The following is a 27,381-nucleotide window of genomic DNA, read 5'->3' as shown; positions in this document are numbered from 1 at the left end:
GTTTTCTGACCACTTCCTTGGTACCTCATGTTCCCAGTTTTCCAGCTGTGTTTGCAGCAAACTCCCGTCACAGGGATTTTCGTCAGTGTCTCCTCTCCAGACTAAGCATGTATTTCCCCTGGAATTTGGTAGTATCATGCAACACACACACACACACACACACAACACCTGGTTTTCCCTTTGTGCTTGCTGAGGAAGCAGTTCTGGCAGAAGCAGGATTTACCTATGAGCAGCAGCAGGAAGAGGGAATGAATCCCCCCACCACCACCCCGTTCTGCCATTTCTGCAGCATATCCGACTGTGTGTGACATCACCACTGACAGAAGCCAATAAGACCACTCTTTCTCCTCTCCCTCGAAGAGAGAGTGCTGGAGCTAAGCGCAGCCAGGCCAAGCGAGCTGCCATCCATGCTCAGCCTGCGTGGGGCTGATGCAGCTGAGTGTTCAGTTGCTAGGGACCGAGTAGGCTTGGGAGCGAACGCGCCAGCTAGTTCCCATGCAGGGAATGGGGACCTTCCGGCTGGGGAGAAGGACTGTGATGTACACAGTGGAAACCATCCCCAAAGGGAAGAATCGAGTGCTAGGGGTGAGTGACAGAACGGTGGGGGAGGCACTTTGGGGAGGGAGGTGAGCTGGAATATTGGGGAGGGGGTGGTAGGAGGAGGAGGAGGAGGATGGAGAGGACTGGGGGTGGATTCCCCTGAAATGGCATCCGATCTCCTAACTTAGGGGGCAGTGTTATTCTAGATCTCTCCTGTTTCTGAATTAAGCATGTGTGAGAGAAAGAGAGAGAAGCAGGACGGGGGATGGTGGAGGAAACATCAGGACGGCTAATCATAATGTTCCCTTAAACTAACCTGGGAATTTATTATGCCTCTCAGATGAAAGGGAATAGCTCTTTGAGAGCAGCTCGTTCTCAGGACATGATTGTGTGTGTGTGTGTGTGTGTGTGTGTGTGTGTGTGTGTGTATTCATATGTTAAATATTCCCAAGGAGCAGTAACTAAATCTGCAGCCAGAAAGGAGAGTGGGAAAAGATCCTGCTGGTCGCTACCTCTAAAATGCCCGGTGCGGTGCCCTAGTGTGTGCTACGGGGTTGCAGTCTTCAGCATCAATTTTAGGGGAGGGGACAGATGAGCATTCATTACATGAAGGAAGTGAGCAGCATCGCTCTAGCAGCACAGCACAAAAGGAAGAAATAGGCAGCGGAACATGATCAAAGCCTAGCACCACTATTTGCAAGAGAGAATTGCTGTGTCCATCACTGTTAGCTGGAACAACTAAATGGAGCCTTCATGTTCAAACGCAGTATACCCCATAATGCCTGGTGTTGGGGACAGGCAAGGAAGGGCCATTGCTTTTATGCCCTGCTTCTGAGTTTTCCAGACACAATGGGCTGACTGCAATTGGAAACTGGACTAGATTGACCATGAGTGGGGAACCTGTGGTCCTACAGATCTTGTTAGACTACAGCTCCTTTCATCCCTGACCATTGGCTGGGTCAGACGGCAGCTGGAGTCCATCAACATTGGGGAAGTGGGGGCACGGGCACCTATCCCTGCATCAGTCTGATGGGGGAAATTGGACTGTTTACAAACCTGACCTGGGGCTCTGAACACTAATTCCAGGTATGGGGTGTTTCTCTGTGTGTGTAGGTGTGAATACTTTGCACATGCCCAGAGGCCTTCTCCTCACTATTAATCCACATACTCCTGCCAGAGCTCAGAACTAGCTTTTAAAATGGGTTCCATGTCTGAGTATTGGTGAGTGGTGACTCAAAACAAGCCTTGGCACTGATCCTAGAGGCAGAGTGAGTTTTTCAACCATGCCTTGTTCTGAATGTTAAGGGCAGAGTCAGAACACTCTAGCAATGGTTTGCAGATAATAAGGAGCAGCAGTACACCCTCCCCACAACAGGCTTCTCCCCTCTTTCCTTTCCTGCCTCTTTACAGACTGATGGAAGATAGCAAGACAGAGGGCAACACTTTGGGGAAAGAGAAGGCTTTAGGGCCACATTACTGAGTGGACCTGCTCAGTACAATGTCTTTATAAAGCCCATATTCCCTGCCACTCTCATTATGCATGTGAAAAGGTTTCTTATTCTGCAGTTGTAAGAAGACAAAATACATGCAGCTGCCTTTAAGACAATAGCTTAAGCACACGGCCATATCAGTTGGAATCTGCATAGAAAACAACTGCTGTGTCTACTACACACTCACGTGTACTGGTCCTGCACAGGTTCAGAATAAATGAGAGTCCAGCACAGACTACATTTACAAAGGGAAATCTCATGGCTGATTCGATGCATTAGTGCTACAGTGAATTATGAAAGCATGGAAACAGACTTTTCCCTACCTTCTAAAAATAGGTATGCTGCTGTGCTGGGATTTCCCAGACCAGCAACACCGACTCCCTTTATGAACACAGCCCAGCTCCCAACCAGAGCGTGTAGGCTTGTGAGGCAACAGATATGCTACAAGAGTGCTTTGGGTCACCACAAAAATAGCCTCTTTTCAGAGGAACTGATGTCAGCACACTGCTGTGCTAGGCTGCACCATGCTGAAAAGAACATTAACAGTGCAATCCTACACATGCCTACTAAGAAGTAAGTCCCACTGCATTCAATGGGGCTTATTCCCAGGAAAGTAGGGATGCGATTGCAGCCCTACTCTTCCTGCCCATCTGTTGGCACAAATGCAATTCATACGGTGTGCCTTGTTTTCTCTTACCGAGCCTCACAATCTGCACAATTGCATGGAAGCACAAATGCATGGAGATGAAGATTATGTTCAGATAAAAATGAGAGGCACACAATTCCCCCCCCCAGCTGACTGACAGACAGACAGACGGACATTAAAAAAGGAAGAAAGGGGGCTAGTAAATATCAGGTTATTTGTAAAGCACATTCAGAAACCTTGGCCAGGGGTTGTCCCAGTCAATTCTACTGTGTGTGGAGTAGATGCAAGTGGTAATCTCCTGTGGATGGCAAATTCTACTTGGTTTTGAGCCAGTAAAACTGATGCTCCACCAAGTGGGACCCAATTCACCAGCAGTGAAGATGTGGCCTGGCCTGTAATTTCACAGACACCTGCCATTTTCACCAGATGCATCAGTATAGTTCAAAAGTGTCCTTTAACTTTGAAAAAGTGATTTAGCGACTCTGAAGGTGTCAGTGTTGTCACCTAGTAGCTCCTTTGCTTATGCTCATGGTGTTGTTGTTTCTTACTTGTTACTGTGAGGATACCTAGCAGAAGAAATATTGTCCCTCCACCCCTACAAACACTATTCTCTTGTGCACCTTTCCCAAAGGTAGCCAAAGTGGTTCCCTCCATATATTGTGGACCACGATTCCTATCATCCCTGATCACAGGGTCACAGCTGGCTAGGGCTGATGCCAGTTGTAATCCATCAACATCTAGATGGAACCACTTTCACTAACTCAGCCCCAATGTGTAATGTTGTCAATTACCTTCTGACGCTGCTACCTTCTTTCCCTCCTTGCACCTGTCTATGTTTTCCTGGCCCTTTCCCTTCAGCTGCTTGTCAGCCAATGCCAGGCCAGAAGAATGGTCCTAAAACAGAAGGCCTAGATCCCAGAAGGCAGATAGGCACACAGTTGGTGGTCCTTAAGAATCCTTTTTGCTTCTCCTGCCTTTAAACAGGCTCCAGATAGAAGCATCTTCCATGTATTGTGAGCCCTAATCAGTGTCTATCCAGCTGACCAAAATGCAAGAGGCTTATGTTACAATATTGCTGCGGTTTCTTTGGCTGCAACATGGTGGCAGTTTGTTCTTGCCGAAACTGTTAATATTTGTACAACCAAAAGCAATTTGAGTTGAAAACGGGATTTAATTTAGTCCCTTTACACATGCCTCACAAAATCCAGAGCAGTGGCAAACCAGATAAACAGGTTCCACTGTGTACAGGCCAGGGCAGAAGAACACATTTCACTTGATATTCTCCACTCCCTCGTTTAGAATAGCCTTGTGTAATTTATGACGCAGCTAAACATAACCCACCAGTCATAAATTGTAGCCTGCTAGGTATCTCCCACCTCCCATTTTTGCTGTGCCAGGCAGGTGGTAAAACCAGGATGTTTGCAGATAGATAGATAGATAGATGTGGCCCTATCATAAATGGCTGGTGACCTGAATCCAGCTTATTTGAATACATTCTGCATACATCCTCTGTGATCTCCCATAATCTGGCTGATTCTGAGTTAACCAAAAGACCAGAATTCATTGCCTACTGGGAGTCCTAGGAACAATCCAAATAATCATCCAGCAGGATTTGCTATGGTCATAAGCCCCCTCCTCCAAATCTCACTTTCTCTTACTTGCTCATAGGTTCACCTGGATCAGCTCAGCCTGGTTTGGAGTAGATTTTAGTGGGATGTCCTCCTCCTCTGCCAACATCTGAACAATACGGAAGTGTTAATTAGAGCAGATTTTGTAAATGTCAGCTTTCATTTAGTTACCAGATGACATTAACTATACTGGTGAACAGTCGGGAAGTGCTTAGAACATAAAGATCTTCTGATGCGCAAAGTCAAATGAAATAGATGAAAATTGTGAAGCACTTTCTCAGCTGAAAGATGCCCTAGAACATAAGGAATAGCGATCTTACCATTAGAAATATCAACTCAGAAGATGCTCTGGCGTCAGTCCTTTGAAGTCGGTGTAATCATTAAGGGGTGTGTGCGTGTGAATGTTAATTTAGTCCATCAAGTGCCGAGTATTATTCCCCTGATTGTTCCCACAGACCATCCAGATCATGACTGGCTTCATACACATTAGCTTTGGGATCATTCTCAGCACCTTGACCAGTGTATATACCTCATACTTTGTGTCTGGAGAGATCCCCTTCTTGGGAGGAGCATCCGTGAGTATCGCACATGTGACCGGACAAGCCCCACTGGGAAGATGGGGAGTGAGGTGGAAGAGCGAGGAAGGAAAGAGTGGAAAGAGAGTTGGCATGCCAAGTGTGAGAAAGAGAGAGTAACAGACTGGAAGGGGCATCAGTTGTTGAAGAAAAAGTTTGCAGAGCCATCAGAAAACTTCTGGACTAGAGTGATTTGCAACGCAATCCTAGTCTTGTCTACTCGGAAGTAAATTCCATTGAGTTCAGTGGAGCTTACTCCCAGGTAAGTGGGTGTAGGATTGCAGCCCTAATGGAGATTTCAGGCAATGCTGTGGAGTGAAGCCATCAGATGCTCTCTTGGTTTATAATGACAACAGAGATGATGTTTTTCATCTTTCAAAAGTGTGTAATCCATTTTGAAACTCATTAAGTGTTTTGCCTAAAAATGTCCTTTATGTTCAAAAAAATACGTTATAAATTTGAACTTCCTTGCCTCCCTCCCTCCCTCCCTCTTCAGTTTTGTTTTGAAGCGTCCAGAATTCTTTTATTTTCGTTATAATGTATTGCTAGTGTAGTGCAACTAAAAATAAAAACATTTTTCATTTTGGGAAGATGCCAATTTACATTTTAAAAATCAAAAATGAAAATCAAACCTTTTCAGATGCTCTCTTTCTCATTCTAGAGAGCAAAGACATACCGGTAAATGATTGTATATGTAAAGTTTGTGTTGTGCTGAGATCCTTGGACTAATTTCCTAGGGATAAATTTAATATTTTACTTCTGGGAAATTTCATGTTAGAGAAATCAGACACTGTCTAGAATGTGTGTGGTCCCCCCTCCCACTTTTCACCCAAACTCTGTGCAAAACTTAAGCAAATGTGTCAAAAACTCCAAAGATGCAATGCCCTTTCTGCTGAAAAGCCTGTTTTACATCTCGCCACCCAAAGATGTCTTCTTTGGGACTACATGCAGAATTACACAGAAATGCATGAACCTTTAGGTGCAAACTACCTGCTATATGAACATGGGTTTAATTAATTCCTGACTAAAATGAAATGAATAGCACTCTTGGAAGGCTTAAATTTCAAGTGGAAAAGGGGCAGGGGGGAAACGGATGCTAAGCAGTGTGTGTGTGTGTGTGTCTGTGTGTCTGTACAAAACCACCTCCCCTCACAGGTTTCCAGCAAGGCTACCATTAGGCAAAGAGAAGAAGCTGCTTCAGGCTTCAGCAGACCTTCTGCACCTGCCCTGCTGCCTCCACTACAGGTGGAGAAGTGGTGCTGGACTCAGCGCTGATTTCCAGCAAGATCTTGCGAGATTTTGCCAAGATCTTGAGAGGTCTTGCTGGAACCTACTGTTGCCGCCACTGCTGCTTCACACTGCCACTGCACAACCTAGGTAAGGGATGCTTGGGCAGGGGCAGTGGGGCGCAGGGAGGGTGGCACTCCCCATTTCTTCTCAAGCAGCGAAACAGGATGCACTATCCTTGGTTTCCAGACATCAAAATGGGATTTTTCTTCCCTAGGGGAATAGGGAGAAAGCAGCTTTGGAAGGAGCAACATTGCAACAGAAAATTAGCCAGCAAGGGAAGAGTTAAGCATAACACCACCTTTGCTCCTCCCCTCAAAATCACAGCCTCCTGAGGAAACTTTTCATTAAAACAAACAAACAAACACTGAGCAGGGCTTTTTTACACACTGTTGTGCAACGTCTGTAGTTTTCCTGAGTCATAATTTGAAATTATGAATATTGAACTGCTCAAAAGAAGATCTGCAGCAGATCTATCAAATGTTATATAGCTACTGTGGGTGACAGCCTTATAGAAAGGGACACCCTGCCCTCGTTCCTTATTTTCCAGTCCGAAAGATTGGTAATTACAAGCACCTTCTGTAAATAGGTTCAGGGATTCAAGCCTGAGAGCCACACTGGTCTTATTTGGGGTTTGGCCTTATCTGAGGGTTTGTCTGTTTTTTTAGGATATTGTTACATGCCACCTCAATCTCCCAGTGGTGCAAGATTCCAGGGGTTGGGGCCTGGAGCATAGAATCAATCACCAGGTAACTGGCAGGTATAATTTCCACTGCAGCAGTCTAAATTACCATTTAACAGCCTTGATTGTTGTACCAAGGGGTGGCTACATTATCTTAAATAATGTAGTGCCTGTCCACGCTATGTGACTGCAACATCAACTCATAGTCCTCTCTTCCAACAACATGGAACATGTAAAAGGGCTTTGGGAATCTAAGACTGCAGAAAGGTATAGCCTATTAAACGTAGTCATTGCAGTTCATGCTGAAAAAACAACAGTGATTTCATTTTTTCAGTAACTGGAATAAAGTGAAAACACACAGTCGTATAAAATGTTTCCAAGTCTCACAACTAGTTCTTTTTTTTACAGAAAGGATAAAATGTGCCTTCAACCCTAAGTTTTAAAAAATAAAATATCTTTCTGTTTATGGCAGAATCAAGCGCCTGGTTATCTTTTGACAAAATGTCACCTCCAGAGCTTTCTAAAAGATTAGCAAGTATTTCACATACATAAACCTTGAAAAACCAAACCAAAGTGAGGTGGTTGTTGTGGGTTGGTTGGAATTGTGATTACATAAAAAATCCCAGTGAATGTCTGTACATTTGCCACCTATTTTCCATCTCCTGAGGCAACCAAAATAACTTCAGTATTAGATAGGGAATTCATTCTTTTTGAAGGAGTGACCCTAAGACTTGGGAGGCATAAAAAAAAAAGCTATCTTTGTCTCTGGATAATGGAAGTATTTTTAAAAAGTCCATTAACAGGCTAAAAGTTCATTTGACCTGTGCAGGCCTTTCAGCTGGCATGAAGGAGCTGGTTCAGAACAATGGCTTCATGTCATAGAAGGCCTACAGGAAAAGGTTCTCACCTTTTCTGCTCTCAGGGCTCATATTACTGAGCCCCAACAGTCACAAAATGGTGGCAAATGGAGGAAGAGTTTGGCATAATCAGCTGGCAATTACTGACATCATTTCCTACTAATATCTAATCCATCTTTGGACATTCCTAAATTCTTTGCTCCAGCATTTTCCTAATGGCAAGCGGTCCATACCTAAGCTTTCCTCAAAAACAGACCTTTGCTCTGGAGCTATTGTGACAGCCTCTCTGATCCATTAAGAAGGCTTTTTCTTTTATATTTTTCTCTCCCCATCCCCACATAGCTCTCAATGTGTTTTATTTTTCATTTTTTTTTTAAAAAAATCTCCTGTAATTTCTTCTTCCATTTTCCTTTCACACTAGTACCATATCCCACAATTTCCAGTTTCTGCCATCCATTCTCCCTGGTCCTTTTACAGCCACTTCTCATTCCCAGAACAGTTTCTCTCTCCTATGCATTACCTTTTTATTCCCGGTTTATATAACAAGGATTGCCTTGTATATCCCTTTTAAATTTTATTCAACACCTCTTCTGACCCTTTCTCCCCACCGCCTTCTCTGACTCCTGGCCACCTTTACTCATCATGCAAGGAGTTGCTAATGCTGGCATTGGGTCTAACTAAAAGGCTATTGCTAGGAGGGATGGAGCAGGCAATTTAGGAGGCTGTTTACGAATCACTGGCTTAGAGGAGTCCAGTGAGCTAGACAAGAGCTTTCCTGTCTCTCTCCAACAAGACCAGAGCAGCAACTGCAGACTCCACCCAGCCACAACTAAATCCAGTGCCACCTAGTGCCAAAACTGTCCAGATGGGATTTTACTGGATTCTCTGTTCACCTAATCTTGTGTTGAAGGGTGCAGTTCACTGACAGGGCAGAGCTGCCATCTTCAGAGTCACATGGCAGAGCATCAGCAGTCAGATTGGAAGACCCTTCTGCTTAAAAAACAAAAACAAAGAAACCGCTTCACAGGTATACAGAGTTTGATGCTGGGGAAGGCAGGGCCAGGCCCAAACTTTTCCCTATCTGAGACAGAACACAAGATGGCGTCTCCACCCATTCTATGAACTGATGCTGACTAGATTGGCAGCTGAACCTTACTTCAATGCTGTCAATGCGATAGCATCCTGCAGTGCACCTGAGGGCAGCAGGCTAGTTCAGGGGGTATATTGACAGGCCTGCGGCAAATTTAGCTCTGATCACCAACAGCGAACAATGGCTGAGGGGCTCAGGGGTTCTACTGCCTGAGGCAGTGACTCCATTCTTCCTGATAGTAGAGCCGACCACTCAGGAAGGTGTTTAAAGTAGTGCTCTGTGAATAACGTGAATCCTAGCCAGTACTTGGAAAGTTAATTTTAAAAAGGAATTAGTTGCATTGCGTCCCTCCCAAAAGGAATCAAGTACAGTTCAAGTTGAGATTCCTGCATTTCAGGGGGTTGGACCAGATGACCCTTGGGGTGCCTTCCAACTCCATGATGCCATGATTCTATGATCCCTTCAATTCATATTTTGTTCACATCCTCCTTGGCATTTCCCCCCAGCCTTCAGAGTTCTACAAGCTGCTCTGCTAAAATGTAAAATATACTCAATAAGTCTAAGAAAGCACACACTGTGTAATTTCAAAAATTGCTTTACTTATAACCCCAACAATTGTGTTCTTTAAGCTTAAATAGGAGCATCACTTTTCAGATAGGTGAAAATGGTAAATGCATTGGCCACAAACAAACAGAGTTAGGGGTGATGAAGCCCTATAAGAACTGAAATTTTATCGAATTAGAAATTGCCCAGAGTTCCACAGCAAAAGGAACTTAATTCGTGTTCACCCAGAAATTATAACAGCTTCTTTCGGATATAATTCAGAGATTTTTTTTTTAATTCAGTGAATTCGTTAATCTGAATTACAGTAGTTCATTCCTTCCAAGCACTGATTCAAGCCTGCCTTCTGGCCCTGTCTATTCCCACTTAAACATCATAATAGGTGTTTTAAAAGACAAGAGTTCTCTGTGGCTTTTCAACACCTCCTCTTGCTGCATGAGAGAAGGAGCTTTGAAGAAGGACAGCACAGGATTACCCAGTGCCAGTTTTAACCAGCATGCAGACAGCTAGCACATACTTTAATCAGGATCCATGTTGGGTTACCATCTGTCCAAGCTGATATGCAGTATGGCTTCTCTGTGGTGGTTGTTACGATGTCACCGTGCAACCGCCCCAGAAAAGTGCCACCATGTGGCCCTGCCTCTTTGTGGATCTTCCTCCTCTCTACCAGCTTGCCACCCTCTAATGGAAGAGGAACGGCAGCAAGAATTCTTACTTAACCATTTGCTTATTGTGCAGCCTTAAGCATACTTGTTAAGAAGTCCCATTGGACTTCATTCATGAAAAAAAATGGTTTAGGATCAGGGATAGCAAATGCATTTTGAGATCTTTGTGGACTCTCCTGCTATTTCCTTAGCATGCATAAATTCTATGCTCCAAATCATTTGACAAAGTTTGGGGAAATTCAATCAATATATTGAATATTCAGTATTCAAATATAGAGAGAATTTTGCTCTTCTGATATATTTACCACTTTCAGGGCCTAATCAGATGTTAATAGGACACATAGCTGCTGCCAGCTTACATGACTCGCCCTGTCCTGCCATATGCATGTCAACAGTAATGTCAAATAAACATGTCAGATACACATGTGAAATGACATCATGCTGTCAAGCATTTATTTCCCCATCCTCTGTAGCTGCCAGTTAACTGGAGTGGGGAAATATTAATCACAGTGACATCATCAAGGAGATGAAGGGGGCAGATATTGGTCTGCCACAATGCATTCCCTGTAACGTTTAGTTAAGCCTTTATCATCCCAGTCAAAAAGCAACTCCTTTTTATTCCCAGGGGTGTGGCCACAACAGCATTCTCTCTCTCTCTCTCTCTCTCTCTCTCTCTCTCTCTCTCTCTTTCCCTCCCTCCCTCCCTCCCTCCCCCCCCCAGTTCATCTCTGGTTTTCATTTTTATCTTGTATTGCTTCAGTACAAATTTCCCATATAGGGATGGATGGATCTGACAATTTTGGTTCTCTCGGTTTCTCATTTTTCTAATTTTGAACTCAGTTGTCTGCTTTTTGCAGTAATAATTTTAAAAATCCTCTTGAAAATTCACCAGTGTTTTAGTGCCAATTTCTCCCATTAAACACATTTTTATATGCAGTTTTGAATAATGTACACATTTTTTGTCAAGCAATTCCCCCCCCCCCGATATAATGCATTTTTGTATGTTCTTTTTCAACAATACCTCTGTTCTTATCCCTAATATATGTGTTCTTGGAAGCATTTTTGGGGTGGAGAACTGCATTGTAAAATTCTGATGTGTGAATTTTGAAGGATAGCGTATGAGTTTGATACGTTCAGCTTTAAATGCATACTGAATCAAATTTCTCCCTCCTTCCCTGTACTTCTGTACACATGTGCCACCTCCTCCTCCTGGATTTGTGAGCCTAAGCTTTTGTTCCTTATTAATGGCAGACTGCACAAGATTGCACTCCTGCAGTTTCAAGGGAGAATTGGGAAGGAACCAGTTTGAGTTGCAGATGGGTTGCTAAGGTGTCTCTGGCGGAAGTTGCATGGATGCAGTGGACACAAACTTTGCAGTACAAGGAAACTAAAAATACACCAGCAACTAGGATCGGGGTGGGGGGTGGTGGGGTAGGCTGGGGGCTATGGAAAGGGAAGAAATTGCATGAGAATTCTGGCCAGATGATAAGTGGAAAAGTCTTTGCTTCTGTAATGAAACCCACATGCTTACACTTTAAAAAAGAAAATAAAAGAAGAACGTGTGGAGTGCTAAACAGAGGCAGTTCATGAAATGTGATCTGAAAATGCCGCTTCTGCAAGTTACTTTCTATAGCAGGATCATACAGAAAATAGTGAGTGCATGCTGACCTTACTTTAGGGCAAGTGCATGGGAATATGGCTGCCTAGCAATGGGTGAATTTAGGATGGGGTGCAGTGCACTGCCAACGTTCACTCCTATTGTTAACCTGTGACTGTCTTTTCCGAAAAGTTTCATCAACATCTCGTTTTTCACGTTCCAGTCTGTTCACACACATCTTCCATTCTCCATCCACTTCATACAACTTACTTGCCTTGGGAAGTCTCGCTCTATAGCTCGATTTCCCTTCGCTGTCTATTGGTGTCCTTCTGTGTTGTCTTTTACCTTTTTGTGTGTGAGGCTTAAAGTGATCCTTGCTTTAAATTGCGATGGGATGTGAATAAGAAACCTGAGGTGCGTAGAATGCACACTTACGGTATATTGTAAAAGCCTCGATTCTGCTTTCTAACAGAGCCACTCCAAATCTGAGGGGGCCCTTGGCAGAGGGCTTTCTGGTGCCCCTCCTCCTCTTACAGGGTGTCCCTGGCTTCAGGGTTAGCCACTGGTGGCAATGGGCAGCTTCAAGCCCCCATGATAAATTGCCTGCCATGCCCCCGATATCATGCTACTCTGGGGGCATTGTGGAGAATTAAAATGCTAGGCTTCTGCGTTGCTGGCCTAGTGACGAGGGTGACAATGACCAAGTCAGTGTTTCTGATAAGCCGTCTACCTCATCCACTCCTCCAGGTGCCCCACAATCACAGCCTGAGAGTGTTGCTGGCCTATGCACTGGCACCCTAGGAGCAGCCTGAAAGTGCTGGCATGGCCTGATTAAAATTGGCCATGGTTGAGCAATGGAGAGGTTCAAAGATTATTTAAGCCTCGCGTATGAAATCACCCTTAAGTTGTTTCTGCAAAACCACTTCCCCAAGATGCATTTGTTCCTCACTCCTGCCCTGATTAGGGCTACGACAAACACCCACCTTGAAATTAACACAGCCAGACAAAGGACTGCTAAGGATATTTGTCTCACTGAGTAATCAGATTGTTTTGATACTTTCCGCCCTCACAGTCCTCAGCCGCTGCCACTTGGTCTGAGGTGATCAACGGGTTCTCTTGTTTTCAAGCTTCCTTGACATCATCGCATTAGATTCGCGCCCCTTCTTTGTGTAACCATTGACAAAATAAAATGGTTCACCATTGGAATAAACAACAGTGTGGGGGAAAGAGGCTAAAGAAGACTGTGAGGGCAACGGATGAAAAGGGAAATGGCTCAGAGAAGATCAGCAGCACTGAGACAAGAGCCCTCTTCAAATATTCCGTATGTGAGTTAGGTAAACTCACGATGGGTGTGCATAGGGCACTAATTCGATATCGCTGATGCTGTTCCCATCACCTTCCATGCGTTGTAAGGTGAATGTATGAAGTGAGGGGCCTCCTGTACTCGCGGAGTCTTCCTGTACGTGAGATAGAATCCTAACAGATCCAAAAAGCAGGTTCTTCAGTTCAAACATTTACCACCACCACCACCACCACCCAACTTGCAGAAGGGTAGGCAATGGAGTGGGCTAGCATGCTTGTCCCCACAGCTCCCCCTTTTTGTGGTCACTTAACTCAAATATAAACCACCTGAAGAGGGCTAACGTCAATGTCAGATATGGTCACAAGTGTTGAAAGCTGCAAAAACAGGTGGCTTCTTTTTTTCTCTTTCTTTCTTTTTATTTTACTTTCTTTTACTTTTGACACTCACAAAACCAAAAGTTTCACCTCAGCTCTAAAATCAATGGCATCAAATGCACTACACTCTGTCTGTGGCTCCGAAGCAGAGAACCCATAGCATGGCTCCGCATCACCCCAGTCACTTGAGCTATCACTTGATCAACCATTATTCTGGGGGGTGGCTCTGCCTAGGGCGGCTCAGAGCAGGGCAGAGGTGTCAGGCCTCATTCATCTTGCATCTCCAACTTCCTTTTGGAAGTATGAGGTGCCTGCCAAGAGAAAGTACAGAGATAGTCTTAGTTTTGAGGCCCACAATGGAACATTGAAGTAGACGATTGGGATGTTAAGTGAGTTGTAATAAGATCAGCTGTCCCAGGCAGTAGAGATCTTTTACATGTGGGAAATCTGACCTGGCCAGATGATGGGGCAACTTTGCTACATGTGGTTAAGAAGCTATAATAGGCTTTCTTCCTTGAACAAACCACCCTTAAAAATAAATAAAAAGCCACCAAGGATGGTACCAATCTTCCCCTTCATTTCTAACACAGCCTTCTAAGGTGGGTCCAGTGATTGTGGGAAGGGTAACTGCCTTTAACATGACTATCAATTACACACTTGTTTCCTTCCTCCCGAACAGTTCATTGTCTCCGGATGCCTCACAATTGGTGCTGAGAAGAGCCCTACAGAGTGTGCAGTGAGTTGAAGTCGGCCGTTCCTTTAACTGTAGTCTAACTCTGCTCACCTCAGATAAACAGCTAAGGTTTGGCAGGTTTCTGGGATCAACTGAGCAACAGTGTGTTGTGGTGTAGCGGTTAAGAGCCTTGGACTACAACTGAGGAGACTCTGGTTCAAATCCTTACTCAGCCATGAAGCTCAGGAGGAGAATTTGTGCCGATCACTATTTCTCAGCCTCACTTACTTCACAGGGTTGCTGTGAGGACAGGTTGTGGGAGGGGCGGGGGAGAGAACCATATGTGCTACTTGAGCTTCCTGGAGGAAAGATGGAATATAAATGCAATGAAGAAATAGTGGAGACTTTGTAACAATAATCTGAAGTGAAAGTAGATGCTGAGGTTGAAGAAAGTCCCTTTCAAAGCCTGATTTCAGCCCGGATCAGATTGCATCAAGGAAGTGGAACGCGTTGCCCTCCAGATACTGTTGAACTACAACTCCCATCATGCCTGGCTATTAGCAAGGTTGGCTGATGGGATATAGAGTCCAAAAGCATCTTGGGGGGCCATAGGTTTGCTACACCTGGCTTTCATGAAATATATGTGGTCCTATTTCAGGGGAATTCTCCACTTTATATATAGGGTTTTTGCACAGCATTGAAAGACTCAGTACAATACAGAGGGACATTTACCCAGGTCTGAGGGTAGATGATGCAGCCGCTTTGCTGAAGCTTGGTTTTTATAATGGGGAGTAGGGCTAGCAAGAGCTATGCAATATGTGTATGAAATATGTACAAAGGATACTGTGGTAGATATTTATGAAACAGTGGGGCAGGGCGGGAATGGGGCTATTTCTGGTGGCATTCTTGCACTCCTTTTTGAGTTGCCATATATTCCATATGGACTAGCCACAAATTGGACAGAGTGAGAGGCTTGTACCACTTGGAGGAGGAGGGTGTGGAGGATAATCTGCCCTACAGCAGATTATATTTTTAACAATGCTCCCCCCCCCTCCTGTGGCCCAGTATTTAGTCATCTTCCTTACAGCTTCTCCATATAATGCTTCCTGCAAGAGCATGAAGCACTGTTCCATTTCTGGCATGTCCTTCCAAGGCCCTTTCAGTCCACCCCTTTGAATTATTGTAGATACAAAGTTTTAGGTAAGGAATGGAAAATTGGGAATGGCCCTCCAGCTGCTGTTGGACTACAACTCCCATTATCCATCACCACTGGCCATGTTGGCTGGGTCTGATGGGAACTGGAGTCCAGTAACAGCTGGAGGGCTGCAGGTTCCCTTAGATCTACTAGATTAGTGCTGCAGTCCTATATCCACTTACATGGGAGAAAGTCCCACTGAACTCTTTACCTCCAAGTAAATATGCATAGGATTGCACTTTAAGTTCAATGCCACAGGACTCACGCTCACTGAATTCAACTGAGCTTATATCTGAGTAAGCATGCAGAGGATAATGGGGCTGCATCTGAAGTTTTTCTTCGTCTTATGGGAAGAACTTTGAAGAATGCCTTTGTAGTGAGGTTTTGAATCTCCGGGAACCCAAATGAAGCTGCTGCGGAGAAGGTGAGAGTTTCAAGCAGAGGAAAGTTGATATATTATTCTTGGGTGATCCAAAGCTGGAGGCAGACAATAGCACACAACAGAGGCATTGCTGCTGACTGCGTCCATACCCCTATTGTCTCTCTTCAGGAATGAATTGAGGGTGAGGAGTGTTTCAGAAAACCTATTTGAGCAGAGATCACAGCGAGACAAAAAAGAGTGTACATCACCGGCAGTGATGTCTCTATCATGGCGCCTTCAGCTCCCTCCAAAGCTGCCATTTGTGTCTTCCAGCCTAAGCAGCTTCCGTGGCTGCCAGGTCCACTCTCTGGGTGCTTCACATCATGAGTCTCACTTGACATCATGAGACTCACTTGACATTGGAATTGAGAGCCTGGAGTTCCCAAGCAAAGACTATAGAAGAGGATGGCAGCTCCTCCAGTTTGCTACCACTTTAAATAGCATAATCCCTCCTCCCAAATAGCCTGCATTCAGTGTTTTATGTTTTTCAGGTGAAAGGCTCCCAAGCCATGAATATCATCAGTGCCATCTTTGCATTACTTGGAATATTGACTTTTATAGTAGACCTGAGCAAAAATGGGTCATTTCATTACGATGATAATCATCACTATTCTCTGGTTATGGTAAGTTTCCATACCTCTGTAACAACATAACTTTTTGAGATTAACGGTGTGTGTGTGTGTGTGTGTGTGTGTGTGTGTGTGTGTGTAATCAGAGGGGTTAGTACATGCATATTTTAATATAAATGGACTAGCATTTACAATGTACTTAAGGTGCCTCCAAACGCTGTCAAGCATACAGAGTCAGCATGCCAGCTGCATGGGGACTGTCAGGATCCCAAATGGTAGGTGAGGGTCAAGATGTGGGTAGCACAGTCTCAAAGAGCAACCATTGCACAGCCCACACACCATCCATACTCTCAGGGACCACATTGTTGTTGTGGTGCTTGCCCCACTTCTGTGTTGGCATTACAGTGTGAAATTCACTATGGGAAAAGCTGCCCACATGTTCCCTCACCCAGCTCTCTCTAACATAAATCTCATTCTGCCGCCTTCCCCCTGCTAGCCTTTACCGTTGTTAGGTGGTGCATCAGCACAATGAACCATGATAAATGCTAGCAACCAGGATTCCACCTGAGCTGGCCCTGCCATTAGTCAAAGTGAGGCAGTCGCCTCAGGCAGCAGATGCTGATGGGTTTGGAATGGTGGTGAGCTGCTTGAGATGCTTGTACAACACAGCCTTCTCTTCACCCCTTGAATTTGCTTGCTAGTCACAGGTGTGATGAAGGGCAGTGCTGAAGTAAGATTCGACTGCCAGGCCAGTGGGCTTGAGGGATGTGGGAGGGCACCATCTTGTCCTTCACCTCAGGCAGCAAAATGTCTTGGCCCTGATCTTACCGTAAGTAGGGTTTGCTAACCAGCTTCAGATCTTGATTCCAGATCCTGGTTAAGAGGGAACCTAAGGTTACTGACATTGTGGTGCTATTTATTAGTCATGAATCTTGAAAGTCTTTAGTTGAGACTGGAGCCAGGCTGTGCAGGGAACATCTCTCTCTCTCTCTCTCTCTCTCCCCCTTCCGTCTCACATTGTCTGTCTGTCTCTCTCTGTCTGTCTCTCTTACACACATACACAGAGCCCAAAAGCTTTAAAGAGCAGGCATAAAAGTACAGCTCTGGGTGTTTTCTCAAGCTAAATCATTTGGACTAAGGACACAGGCAACCTGATAATAATCCTATGCATGTTTACTCAGAAGTAAGTCCCACTGTGTTCAATAAGGATTACTCCTAGGCAAGTATGCAGAGGATTACAGCCAGAGTCTCATCTCCTAGTAGCAGCTAGACACCCATGCCCCAGCCAGATCATAGCTGATTTATACCCTAACTTGAATTCCCTCCTTTACATTTTATTACCTGCAAAAAAACAAGCCTTCACTGACATTTGGTTGACAGCTTCAAATAACTTCTTCCTGCATTCACACAGAATAGAGGGGGGGAAAGGTACAAATCTAGGCAGGTTCATGGGAGAAGATAAATGGATAACGTTCAGTTTGGTGATCAGCTTTGTAACATTGTGTTTGTTTCCTTTTTGGAGAAGACAGGCAACAGGATTGCCATTGTATTGCTGACATTCACCATTGTGGAATTTTGCATCGCATCTGCCACTGCATATTTTTGGTGCCGGGCAACCCGTTCTGATTCCAATGAGGTAAGTGCATAATTCTCACCAGAATTGCAATTGCATGTGTGTTTCAGGGCCAGAGTGTATTAGTTGCACTTCAGTCAGCTGCATAGGTAAATGCATAGGTAAGACGTTAGGGTGAGGAAGATGACCCAATTAGGTTGGGCAGATAGTGGGGGAATTGGTTCACATTTTAATGCTAAACTACCTAATTTGCACTTTCTGAAATAATATCCTTCAAAATCCACATCTCCAAATTTTGTGATGCAGTTCTCAAACCAAGTAATGAGTACTAAAACGGCATGTATTAGGGGAAAGTGTGCTTACAAATGCATATGTTCGTGAAAATAAAATTCAGACATGCATTATATTATAGGAAAGTGTGCACAATGTGCATTTATTAGTGAAAATCAACTGCAAAAATGTGTTATATCATGAAATGTTTATATTAGGAAAACTTTGCACTAAAATTATGAGAAATTTTAATGATTTCTTTTTTAAAAACAAAAAAAGTGTCTACAAACTGATGCAGAAATGTGGCAAACTGAATTTAAGACTGGAAAAAATGAGAAACTGATGAAAATTGAAATTAATAGATTCATCTGTCCCTGGGGTACATATTTTAGCTGATAGGAATATAGCTTTGGTTGGATAGGGATAAGAAATGTGATAATACCAGCTAATGATATCAAGTTTAAATTTCTTCTGTTTTCTAGGCCATATTGATTGAACCGAACACCATCAGGACAGATACTGAGGCCGCATCTGTAGAATCATCAGCAACCCATCCACCAAATTCCAATGATGTAAGTTACGATTTAAAAGTAGAGACTGTGTAGAAGACTCAAGAGGAGGAATCTGTATGGAGAAATCACACCAGCTGCACCTATTTTGAGGTGTCAACACTGGACCTTTCCTGCATGACAGAGTTCCGTCAATTACTGCCAGTATTCCAGCTGCCAGGCCAGTGAGGCCAAAGGGACCATCTCTCTTCTTTCTCCAGTACAGTCTCAGTTTTAGACTGTGGCTAAGAAGCATGCGGCTTGATATGCTCTGCCTTGGACTAGGAGGTAACATTTGGACTCCTCTTTTTTGCATAGGCCGTTTATGGAGCTCACCATGAGTTTGGCACATGGATTATTAACATGTTAAAGTGTGTTTGAAGACAGTGTAGTCTTGGGGGTGGTCACAGGACAGCAGGAGACCCAGAGAAGAACGCGGAAGGGAAGCATGTAGGAGCACGGGCAAGTCATTAGTGTGTTTTTTCTGCCTCTGGCTGGCTCCATTGGTGACCCTGGTGCAAAATGTAAGAGAAAACAGTATGTGGTGTTGATTTGGATGGCTCACTGCTCAGGGCTGCAGCGAGTTCTTAAAGACTCTCTAGGAAAGTTGAGCCTCCTGAGAAGTAGGCAGCATATGGGACTGCCTTGGCCCCAATCTCTACATTTGTCCCCCTCTGCACCTCCAAAGCATGGGTGCATTGTAGAAAGCAGCTCATGGGAATCAATTTGGAAAGCTGATTGGTCATAGGAAGTTTCATCAACAATGCTGAGTTTTATTGAGTGCTGCATACTACTGCATTTATTTCAGTTAAGTGTACATACATATCCATTAAGAATATCCATAGAACAACTCCTGGGAAATTTTCTCCTAGTTTGTCCCCTAGAGGGATCCTTCACACTCTCTTTGTATAGCTTGCAGGTATGATGAGCTTAAAGCAGACACGGTATACATTCCGGATTATTGGCTCCTCCCCTAGCATTAGTCATTCTGGAGCTGGAAACTGCCATCTAATACCTGGAGGTAAGATATGATGTCCATTGTTAGTGGACGTCAGAGAACTTTTGGCAACATTTCGCACTGATTGATTTTCAAGGTAGACCTCTAGCATTTCCTCATACTCTTCAAGGTCAACCATGGCACTTGAGGCAGGCCCAGGAACAAGAGGCACAAGTGGGACTAACCTGAACCTTGTTAGATGTGCTTAGAGTCCCACTGAACTGAATGCGACTTTAGTGTGCCTAATGGAATGAAGGATTGCAAGACAGCCGAACATGAAATCCTCCTGCTTGGGCGCTATTGAAATGAATGGGAGCTGCACGAGAAGATGTGCAGTGCTCTTGAGCGGCACCCATTCATTTCAAGAAGGCTTGAGAAAGAGGGATTCCTGGTCAATTGTGCTCTTGGTCTCCAAGAGTGCTGGGCTGGGTGATTGCTGGTTTTGTTCAGGGTGGGTCGGGTTATTGACTGCATACTGTGTAAGTAGCAAGTAGTGTTTTTTTGATATTTTGTATTGTTGTTATAAGGATCTGGGAATGGCTAGGTCGGAATCCATTCCGCTGGCTTCTGAGCATCTTGGTTAATGTTTCTTCAGAGCATGTTTTCATGGGGAATTTCTACTGACTATTTAATGCCTGTCTGTGAAACAGGGATACCTAATACTGAGTGGCCTCACCGAGGTCTGAATCTTGTAGCTGTTTATATGGTCCTAGACGATTTTAGGTTTTAGAGTCTGCAGCTGATTCACTCTTTCTAGGTTTGATCTTGCTTTTCATGGGTATGATTTTTTTTAAATGAAAATAAATTATGTACCTGAAACAACATGCGCCTGTCTTTTGACTGTTCTTTGTTGTCCCTAACAGAAGATTCATCCTCCTGCAGATGCTTGCTCTTACCCCATCCAGAGCAAAATGGTGAACTAACTCACCATCCTGTTGCTCTCTTCATTGCAGCCTGATAGCTGTCTCACAGAAGGAGTTCCAATGAATTGGTGGACAGGGGGCGGGCATGAAATAGTCATTATCTATTTCTGTGAATGCTCAAAGTGGATTAATATTCAAAGATAAAGAGCACCATACTTACAAGACACCTATTAGAATGTAATACAACAAAACACTCAGGGTAATAGTAATAAAACACACAAATATGCCTTCAGCGTCTAACTTCTTGGCTATGCGCCCCCAAACCCAGGTCTCAGTATCTGAACATTGCATTTTAAAATTCAATGTTCAGATTTAACCCAGGCATTTATTCTGCCCTTGCCCACAGTGATGCTGAGTGCTCACCCTACTTTTCCACTGTGTAGATAATATCAATGACTGGTTTTAAAGTGGACGAGTGTAAAGTAGTTGAATCCTGAAAGTGTTGATTTGACATAAAACCTTGCCTGAAGCAGCTAGTCAGAGAAGAGTAAAAGCTTGTAAAAAATGCACCGAAAGAGCTTAATCTGAGGTAATAGTAGGTTAGCTGCTTAACACAGCAACAGAGTTTTAGCTGGTCTTACTGTGAACTGCATCGACTCTATCTCCTGTCTATAATGAAACAAGGCTGATTTAAAAAAAAAAATCTCACAGCAAGTGTGTGTGTGTGTGTGTGTGTGTGTGAGAGAGAGAGAGAGAGAGAGAGAGAGAGAGAGAGGTATATCTACTGAACCAATAAGCTAAAGCAATAGGAAACTGCCATTGTACAATTCAGCAGAATACAGAACTTGCATGAGGCAAGCAGTAAGGCAGTTTCTGAGGCAACATTACATAACAACCTGATGTAGGGCAACACAGCATGTGAAATGCAGCATGGATGAGATTCTCTTAGTAATTCCCGCCCAATTTTACAGTTTTCTGGACCCTGTGAGAGCACAATGCTTTAGGAATCTGTCTGGGACATGGAATGGAGTCATATATTTTGCAAACGAGGTGAGGATGGCCAAATATGATATCTAACCTGACCAAAAGGTTTGAAAGGAAATGAAGTACCTTTAACCTGAGTGAACCACTTTTCAGGAAAAGCGTAACCAGAACTTGTTGGAGATGGATCTTAATATTGTTACATGCACCCCGATGTCCAAGTGGCGAGAGATTTCACAGATGCCAGGGCACACTTTGGTTTTGGTTTGCTTGGAATGAGGGTGACTGGAGATGCTGGTGTCTCTGGGATACCGTTAACTCGCAACTTACACAATTTTAACTAGCGCAATTTCAGCCTTCCTGCTGAGTTCTAGGAACAATCTTGTGGGCTTTGGTGGCCTCCTCGAGATCTCACAAAAGCTGCTAGAGCCTGCACGAGAGTTTCCCAGAGTCCAGTAAGCAAGGCAGAAAGCTTAAAAGTGCTTTTATGTACCAGGAAAACGCTTTCGTTCTCCTCCCCACCTTTTCCTCCTCCATTTTGTCCCCCTTGCTTCACCACAGCATTGACCCTCCCCATTTCATGGTGTCTTACTGTCCCTTCTTTTCCATACATCTGTCAAATCACTTCGCCACAGAGTCCCACTCATGTTCCAAGCTGCATGTGCAGCTGCCTCCCGACAGGCAGGCATCTAGCTTTGCAAGACAGCAGCTTCAGTATCCAGATAGTAAGCCATGGTGCAAAGGCGAGAGAGAGGTTGGTAGGTGGAATGGAAAGAGGAGGCATGTTTTGAGAGGGCAAAGAGTGGAAAGAGAAAGGATAGAATGGGATTTGTAAGTGTGAAGAAACCATCCCGGGTAGAAGATTATGCAGGCAGGAGGTAGGGAGGTTGGGCGCAGAACCCAGACCCAAACCTGCCACTCCTCCCAGATTGCTGCTTGAAGTGACTGCCTCAAATCAGAAAGGCTCATAGTAGTGCCAACCCTGGACTATGGGCCATCTGTGGCCTTTGGGCTGCAGGTTCTCCACCTCTGCTGCAAGGGAAAAGGAAACTGGACTCAGCACAGAGCAGATTTCTGGAAATCAAAGTCTATTATTGTCCTGATGTCAATTGCCCAGATGGTACGAATAAATTTTAACAGGCCCGTTGCCTAGTGATTGAAACATTCTGTTCAGCCTTCTAGTCAAATACAGTTGTTTGACTGGAATTTCTGTGGTTATACAGCATGCAAAATGTGAAAAGGCAGTATTTAAGTAGAGATTAACTGACCTTCCGTCACCCAGGAAAGCACACTTGGGCACCTGAACCAGTCTCAGCAAAGCAAAGGTCCTATGAGGGGACATGCTATATGATTTGTGTTTGGTTTATTATTTGTGTTTGGACATATGATTTGTAGGGAGGAGGTGTTTTGTTGTTGTTATGGAAATTTTGCAACCCATAATTAGATGTGGTCTTCCTTGCAATGCTGTAGAATCAGGCCTGAAAGCAGAAGGGACACAGGTTTGTAGTGTGCTCCTTTCGGTTGTTATTGTGCTTTAAAATGCTGGAGGGGAAAACAAACCCTAACTGAATTGTTTTCTGTGTATCGATTTCAGCTTGTATTTTGCTGGAGGCTCCGGCCATATGTTGACAGGTTTTAGAAGAAGATCAGGATATAATGCTATCATTGCTAAAACTATTTAACATCATTTAGTGCTGAAGCTGTGCTGCATCCTATTATAGTAATTGAAAATACATCTCCCAGCTTAGCTGAATGCCAAGATGAGCAAGAAGATCTTGTGTTCCATCTGGCTTGAGGTTTTGATGAGTGCCCTAGAAAAGGGAATTGCCACACTTTGGACGATGCATTTTTACACAGCCTTACGGTTTGAACTTGGTGCAAATACGGTGAAGGAGTTGCAAGGTGGGTGCCTGCCATTCTGGGGATAAAAGGAGAAATATGGGGCTGCCAGAGATTCCTCATGGGGGTCAGTCACATTGTCTCTCCCCCTGGCCCCTTTCATGTACCTCATTTACTACTTAAGAGCAAAAGTATACATCCTGCTTCATTGTACCTATAAGACTATTTCTCCTTCATTCCTTGTGATCTCAAATAATTTTCTCTTCTTTCACCTCCTAGGAACTGAAAAGCAGCAGCAACACTAGTTGCTGACTTCAGTTTAAAAATGGCTTAAGTTTTTAATTGATCTAGGTCTGGGTATTGTTTATTGCTGCTTCTGTTCATACCTTGGCTGCCCTTCTCTCTGGTTATTACAATCAGCAGCAAGAGCCTGCTGTAAATTTGCTATTATTGTTTTATTAATTGCCTTCTAAACCACTGCCTCAAGGCAATGTGCACATAAGATAATTGAAAACAGTTAAGAACACAAAAACAACATTTGAAGCAAGACTAAAATCCTAAAAAGTGGACACTTATGCTGAATACTCATTTATCCAGCTAGGAAAGCCTGTCAGAACAATAACTATCTTCAATTGTTTCTGGAAAGTGCAGATAGTGATTGCCTGCTGTATCTCGACATAAATGCTGTTCCACATAACAGGGGCAGCCACATGAAAAGCCCTGCTCCGAGTTACTGTGGAGAGGGCTTCTGAGGTCTGTGGAACTCACAGGAGAAACTCTCCCGCAAAACACAGCAATCTACTGGGTGTATAAGGCGCTTCTCAAGCAACCTTGTCCTGAGCTGTATAGGGACTTACATGTTGGTACCAACACCCTGAACTTGGCCTGGTAGCAAACTTGGCAGCCAGTGCAAATCCTGCAAGTGAAGTGTTGTTATGATGGTAGTAGTTTGCCCACACAAACAACCTAGCTGCTCTGTTCTGCACCAGCTGCAACCACCGGACCAATCACAGGGGTGGCCACACATAGAGCACATTGCAGTAATCCAACCACGAGGTTAGAATGCATGGACAACTGTGGTCAAACAATTCTGATCAGGGAATGGCCATGAATGTATTTACAAGCCATTGCTGCTAAAAGTCTCTCCTAGCCACACCTGCAACTCCAGGGACTCTCCAGCAGAGATTTGACAGGCACCCCCTCTTTTGATGTTCAGACATCTCTTGAAGACCTTTTAATGCTGACAAGCCAATGTGGTCATTTCAGTGATTATTTTGCACCATTTTTTCATGGTGTTTTGTGTTTTATTGTATACCTACTGCTGCACACTGCCCTGATATTTTATGAGATGGCTGGATGTAAATATTTTTTTAGAATAAATAAAGGCAGATCATCCAGTTGGAGGAGGCCTTGTGGACCATATGGAGCTCCAACACCCTGCCTGATGCAGGAAATCCTTCCTCTGGCCTCAGAACTTGCCCTGGGATCTCTCTTCACTCTCTTTGCAGGGATCTCTCTTCACCTGAGATCTCATCAGAGCCCAGCTGGTGTTCCATGTGCATGGTCATATTTCTCTCTCAATGGCTTACTTTGCCACCAACCCTGGTGAAAGAAGGGAAGCATATGGAAGCTTAGCTGCGCGGCAGCAGGCCACTGCGACGCAATCTAATCTCTTTGCAGAGCCGGCAGTCTAGAAGAGGTTGAAATGTGACCTGCAGGGATGACAAGGTGTGAATGGAAGGAAAGACAAACCATGGGATGTGTGGGTTCTAATGTGGGATATGCAGAGAAGTGGCTTCAGACAATAATTTAAACTGGAGGTGTGTGTGTGTGGGGGGGAAGATCCACCTGTTTCATTATGTTGCACATGTATGCAAACACCTGAGTTCTAGTGGTATATTCCCCGGTGCTTTCTGTGGATTGTGGTGCTAAACACATAAAACAAACGGAGCGTTTAGCCCAAGTGTCTTGGACTTCATTCCCCAGTCAGTGCTGTGATACCCTAATGCATAATGCAGAACCCTCTGCTTGACCCATTCTGCCTTGAAATTGCATCTGGTTTCCAGTGACAAAAACATGGTAAGGCAATACCTTCCATTATGCTAACTTCAGCTGGTAAATATATAGAAGGTTTTCAGACAAGGGAGTGTTCATTATTGGGCTTCTGGGCATTGATGTTTTTACAGATCTTCAAGATTCATTATTGGGCTTTTAGGCATGCAAGTTCTTAATGAAATGTTAAGGTACAGTTGTTTGTATTGTATTTTCACCCACCATTTAACACAAAATGTATAACATGTCATTCATGCAGTTGAAGACTAAATCCAAATACAGAGTGATAGCAAAATCAAAACAACAAGAGAGTCTTGTGGCATCTTAAAAACTAACCAATTTATTATGACAGAAGCTTTTGTGAATGACAGTCCACTTCATCAGATGCATGAAGTGTTATCCTGAGTTGCATGTGTATACACACACACACGTACATGGTTTAGGTGTGGGACTGTAAACGGGAGAGTCAGAAAGAAATGAAATGCAGAGGGCATTTATTAAAACCATACAAATAATTACAGTAGAAACAGGTTAACAGATTGTTCAATTCAATTGTGTGATTCATTAAGCTTCCCCCCTCCTCTAATATGGGGGTGGCCCTACTCTGTGCCCATCCAAATATTTCTTTGTCAAAACATTGAAATGGATATCCAGTGCCACCTGAAGGATGCATTCTCTAACTTATGACTCTGACGTGTGTAGATTTGCACTGAATGTTAATGAAGAGTGCCCCTGCTGTTAGCCAAAACTGTAACATCTAATCCAAAAGCTCGGTAATTATTCTTCACATTCATGTGATTTCAGATAGGCATGGCTGCTGGGAGGGAACTGTAAACAGTGAGGTCAGAAGGAAATGAAATGCGGAAAATGCAAAGAGTGGATTCCATTGCTATTTATTGACATTGTTACAAATTAACAGAGCAGTTTTGGAGAAAGCATAAATCCTGGCACTGGTAATCCAGTTAAAGATGCAATGTGATTTTTGAAAACCACAAAGATTGCCCTATCAGTCCCATTAGCAGGATGAAAAGAATCATGAAATAAAGTTGGGAGACAGTAAAAGAACTTTTGTATCACAATAAGTAAGGCATTATAAAAACCATAGCCCCCCCCCTTATTTCTCACGTTCTGTGAATGAGAACCTGTGAGACAAAGAGGTTATTAAAATTTAAGCTTTTAAGATCTCTATCAAATCTTATCATAGATTATGTTCAAAAGGACAATAATAACTGATCCATCTACTTATTACAGAATTTCTAAAGCCCAAGCCTCTAATTGTCTTCTCCTAAAGAGGCCATTTTCATTTTCAATCAGACAGTGGGACTTCTTTTTTCAAGTAAACATGCATGAAATGGGTCTGTGTCTGCACTGCAATGGGTTCTGCAAATACTATGGTCTCTCTCCATAGTCTGTGACCTTCATACAGTAGAAATTCTTCTACATTGGTTGATAAATCGGGTCCTCCCTCAAAGGGGGCACGTATTGCGGTGAGACCTGGAAACCGACACCCTGTATTGTGGGTGGGTATGGTTGGTCAGGCACAACACCTGATTGGAAGGTCCCTCGATGCTGGGTTCAATCGGGCCAATGGGGCACAGTCCAAACGGATCGAGAGACCTATTTATACCCATGCACGTGACCCAGAGCTTCCTCTTTTGGCGCATGCATTCGGAACACCTGCCCACTTCTCCCTACTTTTAGGGCTTTTGTGCTTGACCTTGCTATGCGGTCGTGTGTCGTCTGTCGTTGGGACAGGGGCACGGCAGGAATTTTCCCCACTTGGCTGATTGGCTGTTGCCATTTGGGTTTTGCCTTCTGCGTAGCAAATCATCACAACTTGTAAGGTTGTGGATAGGCTCTGGTTCAGGTGATAGGGATGGGAGAACGCTCTTGCCATCCCTATGTGAAGGGTATTCCGTTAAAGGAATCCAGGGACTCAATGGTTTGGTCAAGCCCTGAGAGGTGGACATTTGGGTGGCGGAGATAACCTGTGCCCGGCTTTCCACTTATCCAGGTGTTCACCCTTGGCTGACCTATGCTGGAACTCTGGGTCAGCGATACCTGCATGGCAGGGAGCTAGTCGAACCAGAGCCTATACAACCACT

At 44.0% G+C, this 27,381-nt stretch overlaps 1 protein-coding gene across 3 annotated transcripts; it reads left to right on the top strand.

The window, feature by feature from the left end:
- Positions 1–255: 255 nt before the first annotated feature.
- LOC117051299 (membrane-spanning 4-domains subfamily A member 12-like) lies at positions 256–20,365 on the top strand. Of its 3 annotated transcripts, none has more exons than XM_033157544.1 (6): positions 335–585; positions 4,760–4,879; positions 13,975–14,031; positions 16,076–16,207; positions 17,676–17,789; positions 18,479–20,365. In XM_033157544.1, exons 1-6 carry the CDS (start codon positions 496–498, stop codon positions 18,599–18,601), a joined length of 636 nt encoding a protein of 211 aa, XP_033013435.1. In that variant the 5' UTR covers positions 335–495; the 3' UTR covers positions 18,602–20,365. The 3 variants fall into 3 exon arrangements, with proteins under 3 accessions (XP_033013453.1, XP_033013435.1, XP_033013444.1); XM_033157553.1 differs by having other exon boundaries at positions 340–585; positions 17,679–17,789; XM_033157562.1 differs by lacking the exon at positions 4,760–4,879 and having other exon boundaries at positions 256–585.
- The last annotated feature ends 7,016 nt before the right edge of the window (positions 20,366–27,381 follow it).

This window comes from Lacerta agilis, chromosome 1 (genome assembly GCF_009819535.1).
Source record: "Lacerta agilis isolate rLacAgi1 chromosome 1, rLacAgi1.pri, whole genome shotgun sequence".
NCBI lineage: Eukaryota > Metazoa > Chordata > Lepidosauria > Squamata > Lacertidae > Lacerta > Lacerta agilis.
Note: the sequence above shows the minus strand (reverse complement) of the source record. Positions and strands in the feature narration are given on the sequence as shown.

What these genes read in the sequence shown, in the direction of transcription:
- LOC117051299 (XM_033157544.1), top strand. Translation starts at nt 496, where the DNA reads ATGCAGGGAATGGGGACCTTCCGGCTGGGGAGAAGGACTGTGATGTAC. An exon ending in GGAAGAATCGAGTGCTAGGG is followed by an intron (nt 586 to 4,759) that starts GTGAGTGACAGA and finishes TTGTTCCCACAG; the next exon opens with ACCATCCAGATCATGACTGG. An exon ending in ATCACTATTCTCTGGTTATG is followed by an intron (nt 16,208 to 17,675) that starts GTAAGTTTCCAT and finishes TCCTTTTTGGAG; the next exon opens with AAGACAGGCAACAGGATTGC.